General features: G+C 25.6%; 1 protein-coding gene across 2 annotated transcripts; it reads right to left on the bottom strand.

The window, feature by feature from the left end:
- Positions 1-60: 60 nt before the first annotated feature.
- LOC129975642 (E3 ubiquitin-protein ligase RAD18-like) lies at positions 61-19,750 on the bottom strand. 2 transcript variants are annotated; one of them, XM_056088732.1, is made up of 16 exons: positions 19,455-19,750; positions 19,285-19,363; positions 19,110-19,171; positions 18,756-18,826; positions 17,821-17,905; positions 16,368-16,446; positions 14,557-14,650; positions 14,384-14,480; positions 13,777-13,849; positions 13,455-13,522; positions 12,712-12,769; positions 11,995-12,054; positions 11,727-11,777; positions 9,244-9,399; positions 7,885-7,954; positions 61-4,307 (listed from the first exon to the last, which is right to left on the bottom strand). In XM_056088732.1, exons 1-16 carry the CDS (start codon positions 19,545-19,547, stop codon positions 4,229-4,231), a joined length of 1,275 nt encoding a protein of 424 aa, XP_055944707.1. In that variant the 5' UTR covers positions 19,548-19,750; the 3' UTR covers positions 61-4,228. The 2 variants fall into 2 exon arrangements, with proteins under 2 accessions (XP_055944707.1, XP_055944708.1); XM_056088733.1 differs by lacking the exon at positions 7,885-7,954.
- Positions 19,751-21,423: the final 1,673 nt, after the last annotated feature.

Here is a 21,423-nt window from a genome sequence, read left to right on the forward strand (position 1 = left end):
ATAAAACCTTTTTATTTAGACCCAGTCCTTATTTCAGTAGAAACACTAAAATAACAATGTTTAAACTCAAAACAATTGTGTGAAATGATTTAATACATATCAGTATTTCTCAAATAAAATGAAACAACCCATATAAAATAATGAATAAAATATAAAGTTCTTTTAAACAATGTAAATCATTCATGTTTTCTCACTTAGTAACATAAAAAAAGAAAATTGAAACAAATGAGATACAAGAGTAATGAACTTAACTGAGCTAGGCATCATATCGAAATGAAAATATCTTTTCTATCAAGAAGGCAATAAAAAGCATTTTAGCTACCCTAAACTAAATAGCAGCACTATTCACTTCTAATGTTAATGATGTCTACCTCAGTTAAATGAAAATTAAAGGTTAGACCTGAATTATGTTAAAAATAAAGCTTTCAAAGCAGAAATGGCAGGGACAATAACACACAATAAGGTTAAAAATATCATATTAAAATATACCATGATTTGAATCAAAACAAGCACATATTTTCAGGCAAGTACATTCATTTTCTATAATTCAAATGCTTTGGTACATGAATGGTTAATCAAACAAAATGACTTTAAAATATTTGTACAAAATATTCAGAATATATTATGAATATGGTGCATTTTTATTGTTGATAAGATAAGAAAAAAATATTCTTTGAATAATATAGGACAGTAACAATAGAATACTCCAACTTTGAAAGGCTTCATCATCAATTCCTAAAATTTAGAATACTTCTGTAAGAGCAAAATTTTTAACTTTTATTGATTTGGTGACTGATGCTACTCTTTTTAGAGAATGAAAATTATTATGGTTTGACTGTTGAAGGTTGTAAGGCAGTTCTTCATCACTGAATTCGAGAAATCTTGATTACATAACCTATATTTTTTTTTGTCATCAGCTAAAATTAGTAATTTTAAAATGAAAATATTGCACTCAGCCAAGATATAACTAATTACACAAGAGGCCAACAAGCTTTATTTATAAGACATTAAAAATATTTATTAAATCACAAAATCTACTCGTAATTTATAGTCAATAGTATTTTAAAAAAAAAAAAAAATCCTAAATATATAATTGTTCCTATGTAGACATTCTCTTTCTAATAATAATAAGTAAACTATAATCATGCTTTTGTCAACAAGAAATAAAATATGCTTATATATTAGATATGCTGCAAGAATTTAGAGAAATATTTCTATAGGAGCCCTATATCATTCAGATTCCATGGTATGGAATCATGCTTTTGTCAACAAGATAAGATCATGCATGGTAAAATCATGCTTTTGTCAACAAGAAATAAAATATGCTTATATATTAGATATGCTGCAAGAATTTAGAGAAATATTTCTATAGGAGCCCTATATCATTCAGATTCCATGGTATGGAATAGGTCAGTAATGTAATTATGATTTTAATAACTTTAAAAAGTTATGTAGAAGTGATTAGATAATCATGCTTTATCTTTTTTTATTCTGCAAAATGTATTCTTTCATGATCTTTCTACAAAATTGTATGGATTAAAGAGTGAATATTTATTAATGAAATAGCATTAATCAAAGACAAAATACACAGCTAAGAAAATTGTAAATATAATTTAATACAATATCCAGCATTAAAATTAATAAAGAATTATTTTTAATATTAATAAAGCTTGCTTATCTTTATTACTAACATGCTAAAGACTTTGCATTTTGTCTATAGAGAGGATAGTTCAACATTTCAAAAGTACACATATAGCTTTACTTGAATAAGGCATTTTTTTTAATCTCTACTTATATAATATGATGATATTTACTGCTTTGGGAATGCATTGTATTGATTCAGCAATGAATTCATAGATCATGTGTAACTTTTATATATTAATCAATTATAAAATCTATCAGAACTTGATTACAAATAATCTGTTTAAAAATACAATTATCTGTTATATATATACGACAAACAGGTAAATGGAACAAGTGAGAGAGCTGTTAGAAAGAATTCAATAAATTAGATTAGTCTGAAAAAAGTATATTGCATAGAACTTTTTATAATGAATTCCATTTGACAAATATGCTGAAGCATATGAGACAAGACAGTGCTCTTCTAGGAGCCTTGAACTATGTCCATCAGCAAATGAATAATATATTATTGCTTTAAAAAAATCAAGGCACATAGGCACACACATCTTTCTCTCAATTAGTTTTCATTTCTTTAGTTCTATTAGATCGAAAAAGTATAATACAATCATTTTCATTTTTTATATTACAAGTATTAGTTATTGCGACATATGCTAACATCTTACGCCAAATTTGAGCATAAAAATTGAGCCAGTTTCACTAATAAGCCAAATAATAAAAATATATATTTCAGAAATATAGTGAGCACAAGTAAAGTTTAATTGATAATAGATACAAACAAGTTAAAATTATTATTGCTCATTTCAAAAAAGAAAAATATCGTTTTTTAATTTTACATTGAAATGTGAGAAATCATTTTCAAACAATAAAAGTGCTCTTGAAATGTTCATAGAAAAGCTCCCAGAAGTATAGACACATATAAAAGAGAGATTGCGTTTCTAAATATAGCTTAATTAAATTAAATTCTCACTTTGATGTCATACAAAGGCTGTTAGAAAACATACTTCATAAACATGCAGCATAGATAAATGATGAAGATACTATTTCAATAAACACCTTTTCTCCAAACTTTCACACCATTCTATTAGCAGAAAGACATTCAACACAATGGATTTAATGCCCACTTACCCAGGTCACAAGAGATCTTTAGTGATTTCATATTCACACATGGGATCCTTAAGCCGTGAAACTATTACATACCTAGAAATAAATTAATATTGACAGAATAGCAGTAATAAATATTATCAATTTATTAAGTCTATTTGTTTTGTTTTCTAAATGGGCAGAAAAAATAATGCTCAGTGATTATAATAAATTTGTAAATAGAATTCACAAAAAAGTTTGAATTCCAAATTTATAATCAAATGATTATCAAACATCTATATATCCAAGGCAGAGAAATCCGTCCAATCTAAAGCAGATATGCAATTATAGATACACAAAAGCCAGCATAGATAGATTAAAAAATGCTAAGATACATAGCACAGAAATTGCTCTTATTACTTATTGTCAAATATAACCAGATCCCTGTACAAATTTTAAATATTTTTATTGCTGCATTGAATTCAGTGCTTTCCTTAGCTGATTAACGAAGATTCAAATGTTCTGGAGGGAGTTTACATGTTATCAAAAAGTCATCATTTAGTCAAAATAAGAAGATATAAAAGAAATCGAGAAATAGACTTCAACAGAAAGTTGAATGAAGTGCAAAAAATTGGCTTAACTGTTGCCAGATGGGTACTCGCTATGATTTACTTTTTGAAATTGATATTAATAGTTTCCAAACCAATTACATACAAAAATGATCTTTATGTTAAGCATTTACTTTTTTAATGATATCAGTTTCATTTCAAATTATGTGTAACATTATTCTTAAATGTTATGATGCAATTCAAACTCGCCCATTAAAACATTCAATTGCACGCTTTTGCCAATTATGATCTCCTTGGTAAGATTTAAATTTCCATTTTTATTTTGTAATATATATATATATACTTTTAAATTTGCAGTAAACTCATTATATTAAGTTCATGTTCTTTAATCACATAACAGGATGAATTTAAAAAAAAATGCATTCCATATGAGTAATTTAACAGCCTAAAAAGTTGGTCATCTAGGTGAACAAGCTGGTCAACAAAGGCAGCTAGTACATACCAAAATGCATATAACACACATGCCATTTATTTTGAGAAAAACTATTTATAGAATAAACAGACTTGAATGATATTTTAAGTAGCATCTACAAATTGTCAACAATAGTTATCCAAGCTATGTGCAAATCTCTTGTGTCTAAACATTTTAGGATAAACTATATGAATCATTATAAAACAAGCTATTGTTTAATAATCAATTTTTCACATTTCTTTATGACTCTGATTGAATTTGCTGCTATTCTGAAGAAAAAAAAATAGCTTTTTATATACTTTTTTTTTTTTGCTTTATCTAATATAATAACTACAATTTTACAATTCGATGAGAAGTTATATAAAATTTTGCAAGAAATTATTTTTTATATTTTGACAAATTTATGTAGCAGTGATAAAATTCAGTATTGAAAATTGCACACAAATACATTTGCAATATAAGCACACTATTTTTTCTTTGGGCTGGCTGGACTCTCAATGCTTATTCTTCCGGTTTTCCTTTTCCTTAGACGGCTTAGCTTTGTTCTGTAAAAAGAGAGAGAAATAATAATAATAAAAAATATTGCAGAAATAATAATTATTATTTTGTGCAACAAGAATTAACAATGTATGCTTTCCTTTTAAAGAAGCAATACAGAAAGCTGTATACCAACCATTATTGAATATTAAAAACTCTAACATTTAAATTATTAAGAATTGAAATATTGTATCTTAATATGTAGCAGTGTTACTTCATTTTTGAGTATAAAAAATACATTACAATTTTTATAAATGAAAATAAACCTATAATTAATTACTTGCCTATCTTAAGATTCTTTTTTCTGTGTTGAATATTTTAAAGAATATTATTTCAAAACTTCAATATTGATAAATATTAAATTATAAAACTCCTATTATGTTTCTAATAAATAAGATTAAACTACATATAAATTATATAATTTTTATGTATATTTTTATAATCAAATTTTTGACAGTGCATAAATAATTAATAATTTTTCCCAAATTTAAAAATAATTATAATAAAAAAATTAAAAAAAAAAGATTTAAGAAAATATATATTACATCAATTAATACTTTTCTTTACACATATCTAGTTTTAAAAATTGAAGCAAAAATTATACATTTAAAATGATGAAAAATTATACATTTAATTTCAGCACTGAATATTCGTTTTTTTTTAAAAACAAAATAAGTTTATAGTAATTTACAACCAATGGCAGATTTAAGTACTTTGTAGAGTCAGAAAATGAACAATACGAAACGATGCCATAAATTAATTGGACAACTTAATTTCATATTTCAACATATTTTTAACATATTAATTAGTTGTCTAGGCTTGATGGAAATATTGGTTATATTTAATTTCAGATAATGCATTTATATATAAACTCATGCTCATGATTCTATCATACTGTCAGACATTAAAGAAAGTTATTTTCATTGTCTTACTTAACTTTTTTTATTGTACACTTAAACCTTTCTAATGAGACCAGTTCATAATATCATAGTAGTATTAAAAACATATGAATTATATATTTTCTAAATTTTTTGATAATGTAACCGATCATTTTGTCTTTTAAACTGCCTTTGTCTACACAGAAATTATAAAGAATCCTTTTTCCTTAGCTTTCAGCAATCAACAAAAATTATGTAATTAAATATTTGGTGAAACAATGAAAAGCGTTTGAATATCAAGTCAACAATGTAATGTTGGAAATAAGAGAAAAAATAAATAAAAATTGTCAAAATTAGGAAAAATTTGTTCATTTATAAAATTGGTATCATTAAAAAGATATTTCTTTAAATTTTGAAATGGTGTTACATTGATTTTGGGCAATAATATTTTTAGAAAATATAGTGGAAAAAACATCAAAATGCAGTTTAATTTTTAATTGATTGAAATTCAAATTAAAACTAAAAACCATCGTTCACATTCCTATCTCCCAAGTTATATATGTAGCAGATTTGATAGGACAAACAGTCTGGCTGGTAGATCAATAAATATTCTTCAAATTCTCCAAACAATAGCTTTTACAATGGCTAAAAACGTTTTCGCTTTTAATTAAACCTCTAAAATTAAAAAATAAATAAATGTGAAAAAAAGGAAAAGAAATGATTAGTTCAGCCACTGAGGTTAGTAATTCTTGTATAGCAGCGAAACATTTATCTTCTAATTAATGCATAATTTTATCATAATTTTTATACCTGAAAATTGAACTTTAAAAGAAAGAGAATTGTACTTTTTAACATATGATTAAATCTTTATAATCTTAAGAATAATATACAGTTGCAGATATAAGAAACTGAATGAACAGCTTATGGATAAACAGTTTTAAAATTTAAAACTAAGATAAGAACAAGTTGTTTTAGCTGCTTGGAGAGCTAATTCCACAAATAAAACCTGCTGATGCCATTTAGAAATTGTATTCTTATTTTGAATCTATAAAAATTTTAAAACAACTATAAGATACTCTTCACGAGTATTTACTTAAGTACAAAAATGCTATTATTTATAAGAATTTCCATGACACACTGTCTGAGGAATAGTGCTTTTCTAATTTTTGTTTCCAGGAGAATGGGTGCATTAAAATTGCAGATGTTAACATTCTTCTTTCTGAAGTTTCTAGTTTTGTCATACTGTAATTGTTGGGATTATGTAGTAGATTATTACCAGTTCTGTTGTAAATTTATGACAGTGATGTACAGGAACTGAATGTATTTACTTACAAAGGATAACATAAAGTAAATAGAATTTTTAATGAAAAGGATAATGGGTTTTTCATTATTTTAGATAGGCTTTCCATATTTTTTTACTTTCTCGTATATGAAGTATACAAAAAGACGGAATTGTCAAAATTCGAACTTGAAATTTTTATGAAGCTCTGGTCAATGTGTTTTCTGATCTCCTTGGAAAATAAATGAATAAATAATAAAAATAAATAAATCACATTTATGAAACTATGTGTGCAAGACAATAAAAAAAATATCTGAGTGAAATTTGGAAGGTGACCATTACACCAAATTTGTAGATATCTTTCAACTTTTGTTTGAAATCCATTCAAAGGAAATTTGTCTCTTCTTGGACGTTCAAATGAATAGGTGTCTATCCATGTTTAAATGAACAAAATGATTACAATATGGAAAGGGTTAGAAAAACAAATCTGAAATATAATTTTAACATCTAAATTTAGTTCATATTAAATCTTAAAATTAAATTATCAAGGGAGTGAGTATTTGTTGGTCTGCACATTTGCATGCATAGAAATAGAATCACTCAAAACAACACAATCTTAGACAAATAAAATTTGGTATTCAGTTTTGGTATCTAAGGTGTAGATTTATATGAAATTTAGAACAAAATCTTTCAAATGACTGATCATCTGTCAGTATGCAGTGCAGATAAACCTGATAATTCAACAACGAAATGACTTAAATTAGAAATTTGGTGAGTGATTTTGTTACTGAAAGTGCAATTCTATGTCAAATTTTGCTTTCAATTTGAAAAAAAGATGTCCAAAATGTATACTTGGTTTTCTTTACTATATTACTATGCATAAAATACTCATGTGCAGGAATCTGAAAATAAAATTCTGTGCACTCATAGCATTAATGGTTTTGTTTAAAAGGGGAGAAGGAGAATAACACATTTATTAGAGAATTTGGGGAAAAAAGTTTGGGGAGACCACTGCCATGGGTTCATTTTTGCATACATTTTTCATATTTGGTTCTATTGTCCAATGTACGTTTTTAGTGATTCGGAATTTCGTAATGAATGTAATAATTAAACAAATATAATCCAATTTATCCTGTAATTATAATATCAATTTATTAGATCTTAAATGCATTAATTGATAAGAAAAATTAAAATTTTATTTTAAAAGTTAGTGGCTTCAGGAAATATACATATCCTAATCGCCATCATAATATTAATCTTGCATTATAATTTCAGGAGCAATTTTCATTCCAGTTAATTAGAATTACTAATGGTCTTCAAAAAACATAAATGAATGGATTTGTGGCAATTACGTTTATTACTTCAAAAAAAAAAAAGATTTAAAGAATCTAAAATGTTACAAAAACCTAATCATAAAAGGTTCTTTACATTTTTCCATGATCAAAGTCATCTAATGGCTCAGAACCATTTGTGTAAGTATCTTGGATTTTTTCCAAACCTAAAAGCAAATGCATAACTGTAGATTTAAAAATAAGAGATAAAACAAAATATAATAATTAAATATATATAAATGAAATAAACAAAAAAGATACTATTATAAGCAACTTAAATTAATAAAAATGAACAAGCATAGTTTTTTTTTTTCAAAATTCGGCATAAAGTTTTGATGTAATATCTGGCCATAAAAACTATGAAATGTGATTAATTAATAATTTTACAGGATTTTTAAAATCCCATGATAAATAAAATAAATGAAAGATTTTTCTACAAAAATATTTAGTAGCATATAAAGTTAAATGTTCACAATTTTCTTACTAATAAAAATACAAACAACCTCAAAATAGTCAGATATAAACAGCTAAATACTAATATGGCTTTTACAGTTTATTCATATTATTGTTCTCCAATAATCATATATAGATAAAAAAGATTACATAAAAAATCAGATTGTCGCAGAAAAATTCATTTTCTTCACATTTCCTACTTTAAACCTAAAGGTACATAAAAATACCATATTAATTATGCTTGTATCTGTAAGTGCCAAGTTAACTATAACATCTTTGTAATATACTGTTTTTCTTAACAATATCTTCAAGAATATGAATTCCATTCCTAGAACAAGCAGTAAAAGGCAGTTGAGGGCAGATATTTAAAAAAAATTATATTATTCCAATTATTTTATAAAGTTTTTTTCATTCCTGGTATTATTTTACATCATAATTTATCTAACAATGTAAAAATAAATTTAGAAAGTTGCAAGTAAAGATAAAAATTTTTTTCATTAAATCTGTTTTCAAATAATGAGCAACTTATATTCAAAAGTTAAAATTTCGATATATTAAAAAAAAAAAAAAAAAGAGAGAGAGAGAGAGAGAGAGAGAAAATTCATTTCTGGTATAGCATAAATAAATAAACATTTTTGAATCAAGTTTTCTTTTTAAATAATTAAAATTTATATATATAAATTAAAAACAAAATTTATATGTTTAAAAATCTTTTTAATTCAGGAAATACTAGAAGCAATTATTTGATATTATAATTATACTTTTTTAGACATTCTTTACTAAATTGAATTAAGTTCTTTACCATGTCATATAAATTTATTATATTTAATTTTTGTATTTAAAAAACATTGTTTTCAGAAAATAATTCCTTACTTATCAGACACTGGACTAGAATAAAGATTTTGTATTTTAAATTCGAGTCTTAAAATAATGATTATTTTTCAATAACCCATACACTTTATGTTTACTTTAATAATTATTGATTTAAAATTTTCCCACTCACTTTTAGAAAGTGGAAGCTCTTTTATTTTGCTTGAAAGCGTTTCAGGATTTATATTTTCAGCAGGAAGCATATCTTTTTCTTTCTTTGCCTTTTGTTTTCTTGAGCTACTTTCTTTTGTTGGCTTACTAAATTCTGTCTTTGAAAGAACTGAATCATCTAAAAAATGAAAAACAGATATAGCTGCATTTGTAAAATATTTTCTGTTCATTAATTTCTTCTGCTTAATGGCCAATATATAGAGATTCCAATAAATAATTTTTATGTTCAATGAGATTTTCATGATTGAGGAAATATAAAAAGAAAATTAACATATGAAAGATAAATAATTTCGAATTAATACAGTTAGGCTCATAAACTATGCACATAAGCCTAACATGCATTTTACACATGTATACATTATGTTAATAAATATCTATGGAAACAATCTCTTACTTACAGTAATTCAAATTATTAACATTTTAAAAATTAATTCCCTTTTTAATCACTTGAATCCATACATAAAAAACACTTTAAACTTCTGAGTAATACAGGTCCTCTATGACTCTCAGGATCTAATCGTTACACCATTTAATTGTCTAAATTACTATGCAAGCAATTTTTTACTTTCTATTCCAATTAATTTTTGAAATGGGAAGTCTTCTTTTTAAGTTGTTAAAGTGCTGACAAGTTCCTCTTTAGATTTTTTTTTTTGCTTAAAATTCTTAGAAGCAAAACTTTATCATCTCCAACAATCATGACTTATTAACAATAACATCTGAAGAACACAATTAAATTCATTTTAAATTTATTAAATTCCAGTTTAGAGTAAATTGATTTATAACTCTTTATCATGACTGCATTTTCTTCCAAGACTGCATAGTACAACATTATCTTTTACAACAGACATATAAGAAATGTAATTTTTTTGTATCTTTAAAATAAATTCTTGTTGCTTAATTTTTAAATATAAAAACACTACTACTTTAATAAATCTGTCATGCATGCCTTTCCTAACGAAAGCAAGTGGCTGAACCAGGGAAAAACAACAACAACAACCAGGAATCTTTTTTCTGAATATATAAAAGCTGTGATTGCTTCTGACTTTCACTACACCATTTTAAGTATAAGATTTTAACAATATTCATGGTTTGGATAGGCCAGATTATATTAGAAAATAATTCTTTTTTGGTAAAATAAATATATTTGATTTAGTATAAAATTGATTATATTTAATATCTATAAATAAAATAGATAGATAGATTTATAATACCTATAGATAAGATAAACAGAATAGAAAGTTAATACCATTTAACCCTTTGAAGCGCACAAACATAAATTTTCTGAATTTTTTAAAATTATGTAATTAATTTGCATGCATAGGGTCTAAAGGAAGAGAAAGTACATTTAAAAAAAATGTATAGTGGTGTTGGTTTCATTGGAGTACCACCATGCACCTACGACATATTCTTCTAATGAATAATGAATATTTTTTAATTCATTTGAAACATAATTATTCATTATTTATTTATGGAAAAACTAAAGCATACAATATTATAAATGAAAACTACCTTTAAAATCTTAAAACATAAAAAAAAATTACAAAAGAAAAATTAAAATTTTAATAACCAGTAATAATCAAATAAAAGTAACAATGGCAATTTCTTTACGTGATATTTATACTTTAAATACAATCAACACTATGCTTCAAGCTATGAAGAAACATAATGTTTAAATTAACCAATTAAAAATTAAGAAAATTATGCTATATTAGGAAACACATTGAATATCTTCAGAATATGACTGCTTGCTAACACAAGAACGAACTAAAAGAAAAAATTTCAACCCCCCTATTCATATAAACCTAACTCAAATGCAAATAAGTTCCTCACCTTCAAAACACATAGCAAAACACCCATAAATTATCAGCCACTTGAGAGAGTTAGGGGAAGGAAAACAGATCTTTCTCGCTAACTTATTTCAACTGGCAGAAAATATCATGCTTTTGGTGCGTGGTGGTATGTCTCTGAAACCACCTAAAAAGATGTCAAGTATAAAGAACTTTTTTTTCACGATTTGATTTGAAAAAAATATGTATGTTGCTGGCAGCTTTCATATAAGAAATATACAAGTTCATTTTTAATTAATTAATTTTTTGCTTGTAGGAAAAAAATAATAAATTGAAAAAATTGAGAAAAAGCATTAAAAATGATGCATTTTTTTGTACGTAAGAGGGATAATAACTAGTGTGCTGACATCTACAGGCAATTATTAAAGTTAGAATATTATTTTAGAATGTTTGGTTTTGATCTGTAACTACCGCACATATAGAAATAATTTTTAGAAAGTGGTGGTTTCATTGTCATACCAACGCACGTCAAATGGTTTTAATAGAAAAAGCAAAGTCACATTTATTGAAAATAGTATTTGAAAATTTTTATAACAAAAATAACAAAGTAAAAATCACTGTAATATTTAAAAATATGACAGAAGAACTAAAATTTTACCACAGATATCAGAGCACTCTTCCTGTGCTTCTTGTTTCACCACTGTTTGACCTAAATGCAAATAAAGAAAAGTAAAATTCCAATATATGACAATCAACATTTAAGTTATATTCAAATTTTTAAAATTTTTTATTGTTAAACAGAAAAGGTAAAATTTATGGCTTTTGCTATTGTATTTTCAATGTAAATAACTATTTACTAAAGCATGTTTTTTTTTTTTTTTTTTGAAAATAGAAGAAAGAATCATAGATATTTTTCAAATACATACCTAAATTTCTCAGCTGAATGTCATTAATTAGGCTATTAAATTGTGATTGATGTTGCTTTACTAAAAAGAAAAGTAATTGTTAAAAAAAAGAACTATATATAATTAATACTTTTTGCTGATATTTTTGAATTAAATGAGCCAGAAGTCCCATTTACTTGATATTAATTGTTTTAACAAACTATGATATAAAAATAATCAATTATTATATTAATAAAAAATGCACTTCAATTTAATCATACAAAAACTGAAAAATATATTCTATTAACAAAAACAACAAAAAATATCTTCATTAATCAATGCAGGATAAGCTATTCTATTTGATAGCCTTTTTCCATCTTCCCTGCATATATGCAAGTCAATCAAAAAGTTCGTTGCACTTCTTTGTAAAATTTTTTGGCTGTTTCGGCTACCATGAGCTATTTTGTTTTGTCATAAATATATCAATATTAAAATAAATGAAAGGCTTTTACACCTAGCAAAGAGAAATGTATGAAATGACATTCATATTAATTCAATTCAAATTAATTACAATGAACCTTTATCATCTAAATTATGAGTTTTATTTAAATGAAACAATTTAAATTGGAGAATACAATAAAATTTTTCAACTTGTATAGTAATTATATTGAAAACTATTACTTTTTTACATTGATTGATTATAAGCCACACTTATCAGAATACTTAAAAAAACTGATATTAAAAAAACAAAAACATTACCATATGTTTCCTGCTCTTTTTCAATGTGTGAAATATCACTCTTTTTGTTAATCTGAATCTGTAATATAAGGAATGAATAAAATTGATTAGATGAAAATCAATACAATGTTGCATTCATATTAAACATATTTATTTATATTTTAAACATACTTTTTAAAATGAAGTTAATAAGTCAGTAAACTAGTAAAATATCTATACAGAGAGCAATTTTAGCTATTATTATTGTCATCAGTTATAGAAGTACCATTTTTATTCATATATTTAAAACATAAACAATTATAAAAATAAATAACCTAGGTATTCTTAAGATGATGTTTTTATACATTTAAGGGAAAAAAAAGTATTTTTAGTAAAAGAACAATTAAAATTTTAAGCAGATATTAAATCTATTACAACTATCATTTTACTTTACAATGTGAATGATAAAAATATCTGCACTGTTTTTATAAGCTAATAATTTAATTTTAAATCTTTTATGAATAAGAATAAATTGTTTTAAATGACACATTGACATAAAAATGAAAAATTTACTCCAATTGCATACATACTGGTTGTGCAGCAAAATAATTAACATAATTAATATAATATTCATTATTAATAATAAAATTAATGAGAAAGGTGCACTTCCTTTGCAAAAATCACTTGAGCTACAACATAGCACAGTCAAACAGTGACAATTGTTTATTAAAAATATAATATTAGAGTGAAAACAAAGAAAAAGTAAATTAGAGGTATTTTCTCACTTGTTTAGGAACTGTATTAGCTCGCTCTTCAATTTCCTGGCGTTCAATCTCTAGCACTAAATCTTCAACTGAAACATAAAAAGTGCACCGAACTATTGAATTAAATAAACAACAACCTAAAATTAATATAAGTTAGCATTTTAATTTTTAAATCACAAATTATACACAATAATGACGGAGGCATTAAAAAATTACAATAAAATATAACATTTTATGTTTTTTAAAAATCTATTTAACAATATTTTACAAATTTTTAATTATTTATATATTTTAAAAACTTCTAATTACTGATATTACAGAGATAAACAATGAAATGTATTACCTGGCTTTGGGTCTAAAGAATCGCAGTTTGCATTATATAAAGTAACAAAATTCTTATGGCGTCGAATTAATGTCTAAAGGGGTGAAAATCACATATTAATAAAAAAGAATACAAGTTAATTTTGAAAGTGAAGACTTTCATTAATTATATCAAGATTCATTATATAGAGGGAAAAAGGTACTTATATATTAACCACATGTCAGCAATTAATCCTAAAAAAAAAAAAAAAAAAAAAAAAAAAGGCAAAGATGCCATGTTTATTGCAACCAAAGATTAATAAACAATGGTGTCATGTTGATCTGTTCACCATGTTTGGAAATGGCATATGTTTAAGCCAAAAGTTCACTCAATGACATATAGGAAATATACATAAACAATGGTGTCATGTTGATCTGTTCATCATGTTTGGAAATGGCATATGGTTAAGCCAAAAGTTCACTCAATGACATATGGGAAATATACATAAACAATGGTGTCATGTTGATCTGTTCATCATGTTTGGAAATGGCATATGGTTAAGCCAAAAGTTCACTCAATGACATATGGGAAATACACAAGTATAGGAATTACATTTTAATAGTAATGAAAAAATATATATATTTTATACCTGTCTATCACCTGAAGTACTTAGGCCATGTTCTTTCAATCTTTTCCTAATTTCCTTTTCAGAGAGTAAGTGATATACTAGTTTTGGTAGTGATTTTCTGAAAAATAATTTTTGAATTTATTATACTGTAATTCAAAGTGTTCACGATAGATAATTCTTTTATTTAAATTTACCTTTCAGATTCTTTTTCTTGAATTTGAAGACATTTATCAAGGTGGATATTTATCCTACCACCTGACACTGTTTTATAGCATACTGGACATGATACTAAAAAAAAAAGAAAAAAGAAAAAGAAGCAATATTTATAAACTTTGTTAAAAAAGAATTCAATATGTACTATTTATGTAATTGTTACATTAAGAAATTATTAAAAATTTAATAAAATCCATCAATGTAGATAAAATTTTAAACATTAGAAAATATTTTGAATGCAACAATTTTTTTTTTTTTTTTTTTTTTTATATTTTTCATTTTGTATGTAGAAGTAATTTTTCCCATACAGGAAAAATTAAAGTGCTAACTATTATTACTTCATAAAATATAATAGTTGCAATATATATGTTCAATAAAATATATATATTAATACAGCAGATATAATCACATAATTAAAGATAAAAAGTCTTGAATGAAATAGAAAATGTTAGGAAGAAAAATTATAAAAACTGATTCACTTTATCAATATACTGTCCATCCAACAAATATGTGAATTTAAAAAGTGGCTCTTGTAAAAAAACAACAACAACAAAAAACTGAAATTATTTAAGGGAATCACTTTACCTTAATTACCCTTCTGCTGTCTCGAGGAAGCTTTAACTCTCACTGAATACTGAAATTTCATTTTACCCTAATTACTTCTAAATGAACAAGCAAATTAACAATGCAATCTTACACCTGGTAAGGCTTTTAGCCAAGAAAAGTATAGCAATCCAAACAGTACTCATAATAGGAAAATGTGTTTTATATGTCATTTTAAATTTGAAAAAATTATTCACGAGATAAAATGAAGTAATAATTAACAAGGCAAATAAAAATTAGTATAAAAAAAAAACTTGAAAGATTTTTTAACATAAAGATGATTTTTCAACAGCTTTTACTTAGAAATATAGAGATGTTTGAAAGAAGGTGTTTGCAAACTATCAACAACTCCAATTTTATTATGTATAATCCTATTAAAGAACAGGAAGATGTACCGAATTTGGAGAGGACTAAACCTGGGTAACTAAGAGGATATATATAAATATTTAATATTACATATTACTGGTCTAGTAAAACTTCTTAAGCAGAATCAATAAGTGCTAATCAATTAAAAGCATTACAGCATGCATCAGATAGATGTAATATTATAAATTAATAATATTTCTTTTCTTTTGGAATTCATACTATATATAGAGAGTATAGCAACTGCCAATGTTCAAATTCATGTTTTTAAGAACTTTCATAGATCTCCTGAAATCCCTCTTGGAAGTATGTCAGTTTATTCATGTGCATATGAACATTATAATGCAATTACAGACACTTAGAGGAATGAAATTTAGCTATATGCTTCACTATCATTATTATTGATGCCCTGATGCACCTACCGATGCTTATTTATATCCCAGGTAGAACACAACAGCGCATATATTCCTCATGTGTAAACATGAGGCATATGTGTAAACATGAGGCTTACATGAAATAAAAAGGGAAAGCATATTTAAAATGAAATAAAGATTTTAAATATGACAAATAAAATCAGTCAGCTTAAGGGAAAACATAATTAAAACATCTCACTGTATTTAGAATAATACATGTTCCATTAGATACACTGTGTGTGGAAACAAACAAACAAAAAAATTGAGCAGCAAAATTGTCCTTAATTTGAACTGAGTATTGTTTAAAATTTTTGAGCAAAATTTTGAAATCATAATCTATTACCTGAACTTATTTCATAACTTTAATGCAGTAATTTAAGACAAAAGATTACATATTTTAAAGAGGAATTTACCTTCAGGGAAATCAACATGTGGAATATCTTTTAAATCTTCTGTCTTTTCTTGTTGACCTGATGTTGAAGGTTCTTTTTTCTAAAAAAATAATAATAAAGGAAATTTTAAATTTTATGATCTTGGTTTATGTAATAAAAGAAATTACAGTATGAAATTCTATTAACTACCAAATGGCCCTAAAAAAATTGTGTGTTCATGAGCAATTCCAAATCAGATATCAATAATTGTTTGATAGTTTCAAATCAAGTCATTTTGAGATTTGCATCTTTTAGAGAGCGAAATAACACAGCTTATAAATTATCTGAATATTTCCTTTAAAAATCCAAGGTAAAGAATTCTTTTTATCTAAAATATTCAGTTACTTGACAAAATGTATTGTTCATTGAAAACTCAGTTCTCAGAGCTGGTTAGATCAATATTACTATTAAAGTTTTTTGATTTCAATACATACAAATTAAATATTCATGATGACCAGTCTAATCATGTCCTAATAGCTAATTTCAAAACTTTTAGAGATAGCATATATATACAAACACAAAAATACCCTAAATGATATAAAGAATTATATTTTATGTTGTTTCGAGTCTAAATGTTCCTGAAAAAAACTCTGATGTCCATATTTATGTAGTCCTCAAGCCTAATTAATAAAAGATTCTTATAAAGATATTTATTATTATTATGTGTTATAACGCACTAACATTTTAAATGAAAAAAAGTTGCATGCTTCTGAAACTAAAACTTAGTGCAGCAAGTGAACAATAGAGTTTTCAATTTAAGTTTTCTTAACCATTTTAATACATTGTCTGCCATGCTGAATTCCTTACAATGTAACTTATATGGGTTCGCCGGTCACCGGTGACCCCCACGGCAATCAAAGTGTTAATAGCTACCTTGAGAGAAATTGATCAATCAATTACCATTTCTCGGAGGAGGTAATTGATTGGTCTAAAACATGACATTCAAAGTTTCATAATTTGGATCATTTGGTTACAGAAAAAGGGAACTTTTTTGAAATTCAAAATAAGTGTAAAAAATATTTTATTAAATATGATTGGAAGGCTACATAAATATGTAGAATTTATAATTTTTTAATAGTAAATGACTGAAACATAAAATTTTATTCTTTATACTATTTAGAATATTTTTATAATAGAACATATACACATGACATTAATAGTTTGCGAAATTAGTTGTTTAGTCACAATTAGAAAAGGCATCTAATGCCTTTAATAGAGCATCCACTAAATAAAGTTATCAATTTTAAGTTTCAACTCATCAGTATCAATTTTTGAACTGGCTGGCTATCTGAAAAAAATCAAGCACTGGCTTTTTTTTTTCTTTTTCAGATATATCTATCCTACCTATGTCTATATATAAAGCTCATCAAAGTATTTCACAAGGAAAGTACATAAGAAAGATTATTTTCAGAATGATAAAAATGCTGATGCTTACTATTTTGATGTCTACAGATTCAGTAACTAGAACAGGCTCAGTTTTTATTGTGGATTCGTTTGGTATTGAAGTCTGCAGATTTTCTCTATAAATAAAAATAAAAATAATTTATATAATAAAAAACCCACCATGATTATATTTGAAAAAAATGTTTAAAAATCAAGAGTAAAAAAGAATAAAAAATGAAGTAAATTTTTTTTGAAGAGAAAATTGAATTATGCATTTTTCAAAAGTACTACAAATTAATTATTTGGAAATTGCATATTATGTTAATTTCTATTATAATAAAAGTAGTAGTTATATATCATAGCAAACCTCCAGATTCAATCATTAAACAGCTAAGAAACTTCATCACAATAGTAGCATTATGTGTGATAGCTATATCATACATAATAATCTTAATCCTAAGATTGCTACTAAATTCTAGGGTGCTATAATACATAAGTATACTATAAAGGTAATACTGATGTATGAAAACTGCTAAATTCCTCCATGAGAATGTTTAAAACTTTTTGTAAATAAAATAAGTTACAGAGCTTCCAAATATTTCTATATAGAAAGTAGTAATTTTTGAAAACAAAAAAAGTTCATTCTTCCACTCTTTATAAAGAGAAGTGTACTAGATTAGCTCTAATTTATAGAAAGCACAGCAAGGGATAACTGGTTTTCACAGCCTCGATGGAACAGTTTCATGATATCTTAATACAAATCCAATAGATAATTAAGACCATCTTTGAAAAAATATATTCATATCAGTATAGTATGTAAGTTGAAAGAAAGTTATGTATTTCTTGTCATATTATCACAATAAAAGATTGTAATTGCAGCACTCAGTTTTCAAAATGGAAGGTATATATGATAATAATTGAGGATATGATAAATAAATACATCAGTTTTAAACACCTTAAGTAAAGACAATAATATTATCATATTACCTAATGATTTTGTATAACCGAAGAATTTCATCTATAAGTCTGTTGTTTCTCAAATCTGGTTCTGCAGCATCCTTTACAGAAAAAAAAGAGAACATTAAAAAAAAAGGCCCTGATAGACATTGTTACAGTTTATTATAAATAGAAATAATAAACTGAGAGTAACTGAAATAAAATATCCCATTTTTTTAGAGACTTATAAATTTTGAAGAATTATGAATTCTTAAATATTGAAACAAATAGAATTTTAGGTACAGTTAAAAATCATACTTTCTCTCTAAGTAATATAGTTAAAATTATTTCCCATTCTTTTATCAGTAACGGTATATTTTAGAAATGATTAAAAATGTCAATTACCTGAAAGCATGTAGGGCACTGTGATTTATACATCATGTACTTTCTAATACAAATAGAACAATCTGAAATTTAATTGCATTTTAGTTGAAAGTCCAATGAATAATAAGAATAATTGTTATAAAAATATGTTTTAAAAATACGATTTAAATAAGTCAGTAAAATAACATAAACTTACAATTGTGGCTGCATTTTGTTATCATACAGTTATTGAAATATTCATAGCAGATTCTACACCGCAGTGCTTCGTCCAGTGGCTAAAAACAATTATTAAAAGCAGTTACTAAAAATTCAGGATCTTAGAAGAAAAATGAGAAATTAAGTAAAATAACAAGCAAGGAAAATTACTTTTAATATTTTTAAATTCAGACTGGAGTTGACTAGATCTGAAATGTTATCTTCCGAGAGAGTAGAAACTGGATCTTCACACTTTGAAGCCATTATTTATTCATGAAAACAAAATTAGATTCAGATTTTACTCTTGAATTTGTAACACTACTCATTTATAATATATTACAGTCAATTCGTGTTTCAAATATAGCCCTTTTATTTAAAAATCATATACTTTATTTTTTACATATTCATCTATTTTCTTTCTCAAATTGAAATATTTGGTGAAAAAAACTCAGAAGTTTTTGAACTCCAGATGATCATGATAAACATTATGAATTCAATTCAGTTCAAAATACAATAATTTGAATCCACGGGTGAAATTTGGTTACCAATCATGATGGATAAATCATGTTAAAGCATTTAGATTAAAAGATTACACAACAGCAGCCGAAAAAGAAATACGAAGAAGCATTGCATAAATAATGAAAGAGAAATAAATTCACGATATTTCGAATTTGTATTTTTTGGTTGATCCAGAGTTCTCTTGATACCGAAACCAAAACTTATCTTCTAATCTGGCTATTCACATTCACATACAAATAGAGATGCATAATCCACGATTTTTTGAATAACAAATAATATTGCTATTGTTATTTTTAAATATGCGTTCCAAATATCTGTTATTTCAATCATATTATTAATTAAAAATTATTACTTAATATTAAATATAAAATTTATTAATTATAATTAATACTTAATTTATTAATTTAAGTAACGTGTGATTGAATTAATTTATCTGTTTCAGCTTACTTCTTAAATTTTTTTTCTTCTCAAAACTATTTATTTAATTTACTTATTAGAGTGAACCATTTTCTGGAAAAGGTGAGTTAAAAATATATGTCATTTCTTTAAAATGTTTACTTTAGTCCTATATTCTACCAATAGATGGCGCCAGCAGTAAACAGAATATATGTAATCAAATTCAATCATGTCACGAGCAATTAAAAATGATCTGTATGGAATAGTGCATCATCAAATACGAATATCGGTCACTCCCGTAAAGTGGAGCTGTGACTTCGCACTTTCCGGTGAAATCACCGCTCCGATAAATTTCAGTGATATACAATTCAATGATACGATACGATAATTCCAATAACCGGTCCGTTCACTTTTCAATCCAATCACAGATTTCTTTCGAGAGCTTCCATTGGACAGATCGTATCGATTGTTACTTTCCAGTGAAGTCACCGCTCCGGCAAATTTCAGTGATATCGTATCGAAAACCTGTAATCGAAATATCACCAGTAAGATCGTATCAAGGATTTGAATCACACCCCTCTTTGAAAAGTATTGATCACTTGTATTTGTGACTTTTTAATATTGGTTACGTAATAACCGCTCTTATATCCCTACATACAAAGTATAGAGAAAATATTGTAATCATAAAAAAAAAACATTTTTGGCATTATGCCTATTTGTTTGTGAAAAAGATAAATTAAAAACGATTTGAGCTTCACGAATGAAATTTAGCATACGGTCTTTACATCAAACACACACACACACACACACACACGCACACACACACACACACACACACACACACACACACACACACACACACACACACACACACATATATATATATATATATATATATATATATATATATATATATATATATATATATATATATATACCAAATTTTGAGCAAAATTCATTCAGATAAAAGCGGGTGTATCAATTAACACGATAACTCCAACGTTTAACAATGCATTTACAAACATGTAAACATGATATCTCAAATACGCAAGGATTTAACTATAAGAAATTTGGTACATAATTTTATGTCTATGATTATTGATCCAAATCAAATATTGGTTTCAATTGGTTGGAAACAACGGGTCTAAAACTCAAACTCAAATGCTAAACGACCGATATTGCTAAAAATACGCCGATGGGCAAGCAATAGATTCAAGAAAAATGC

The sequence above is a fragment of the Argiope bruennichi genome, chromosome 7 (genome assembly GCF_947563725.1).
Source record: "Argiope bruennichi chromosome 7, qqArgBrue1.1, whole genome shotgun sequence".
NCBI lineage: Eukaryota > Metazoa > Arthropoda > Arachnida > Araneae > Araneidae > Argiope > Argiope bruennichi.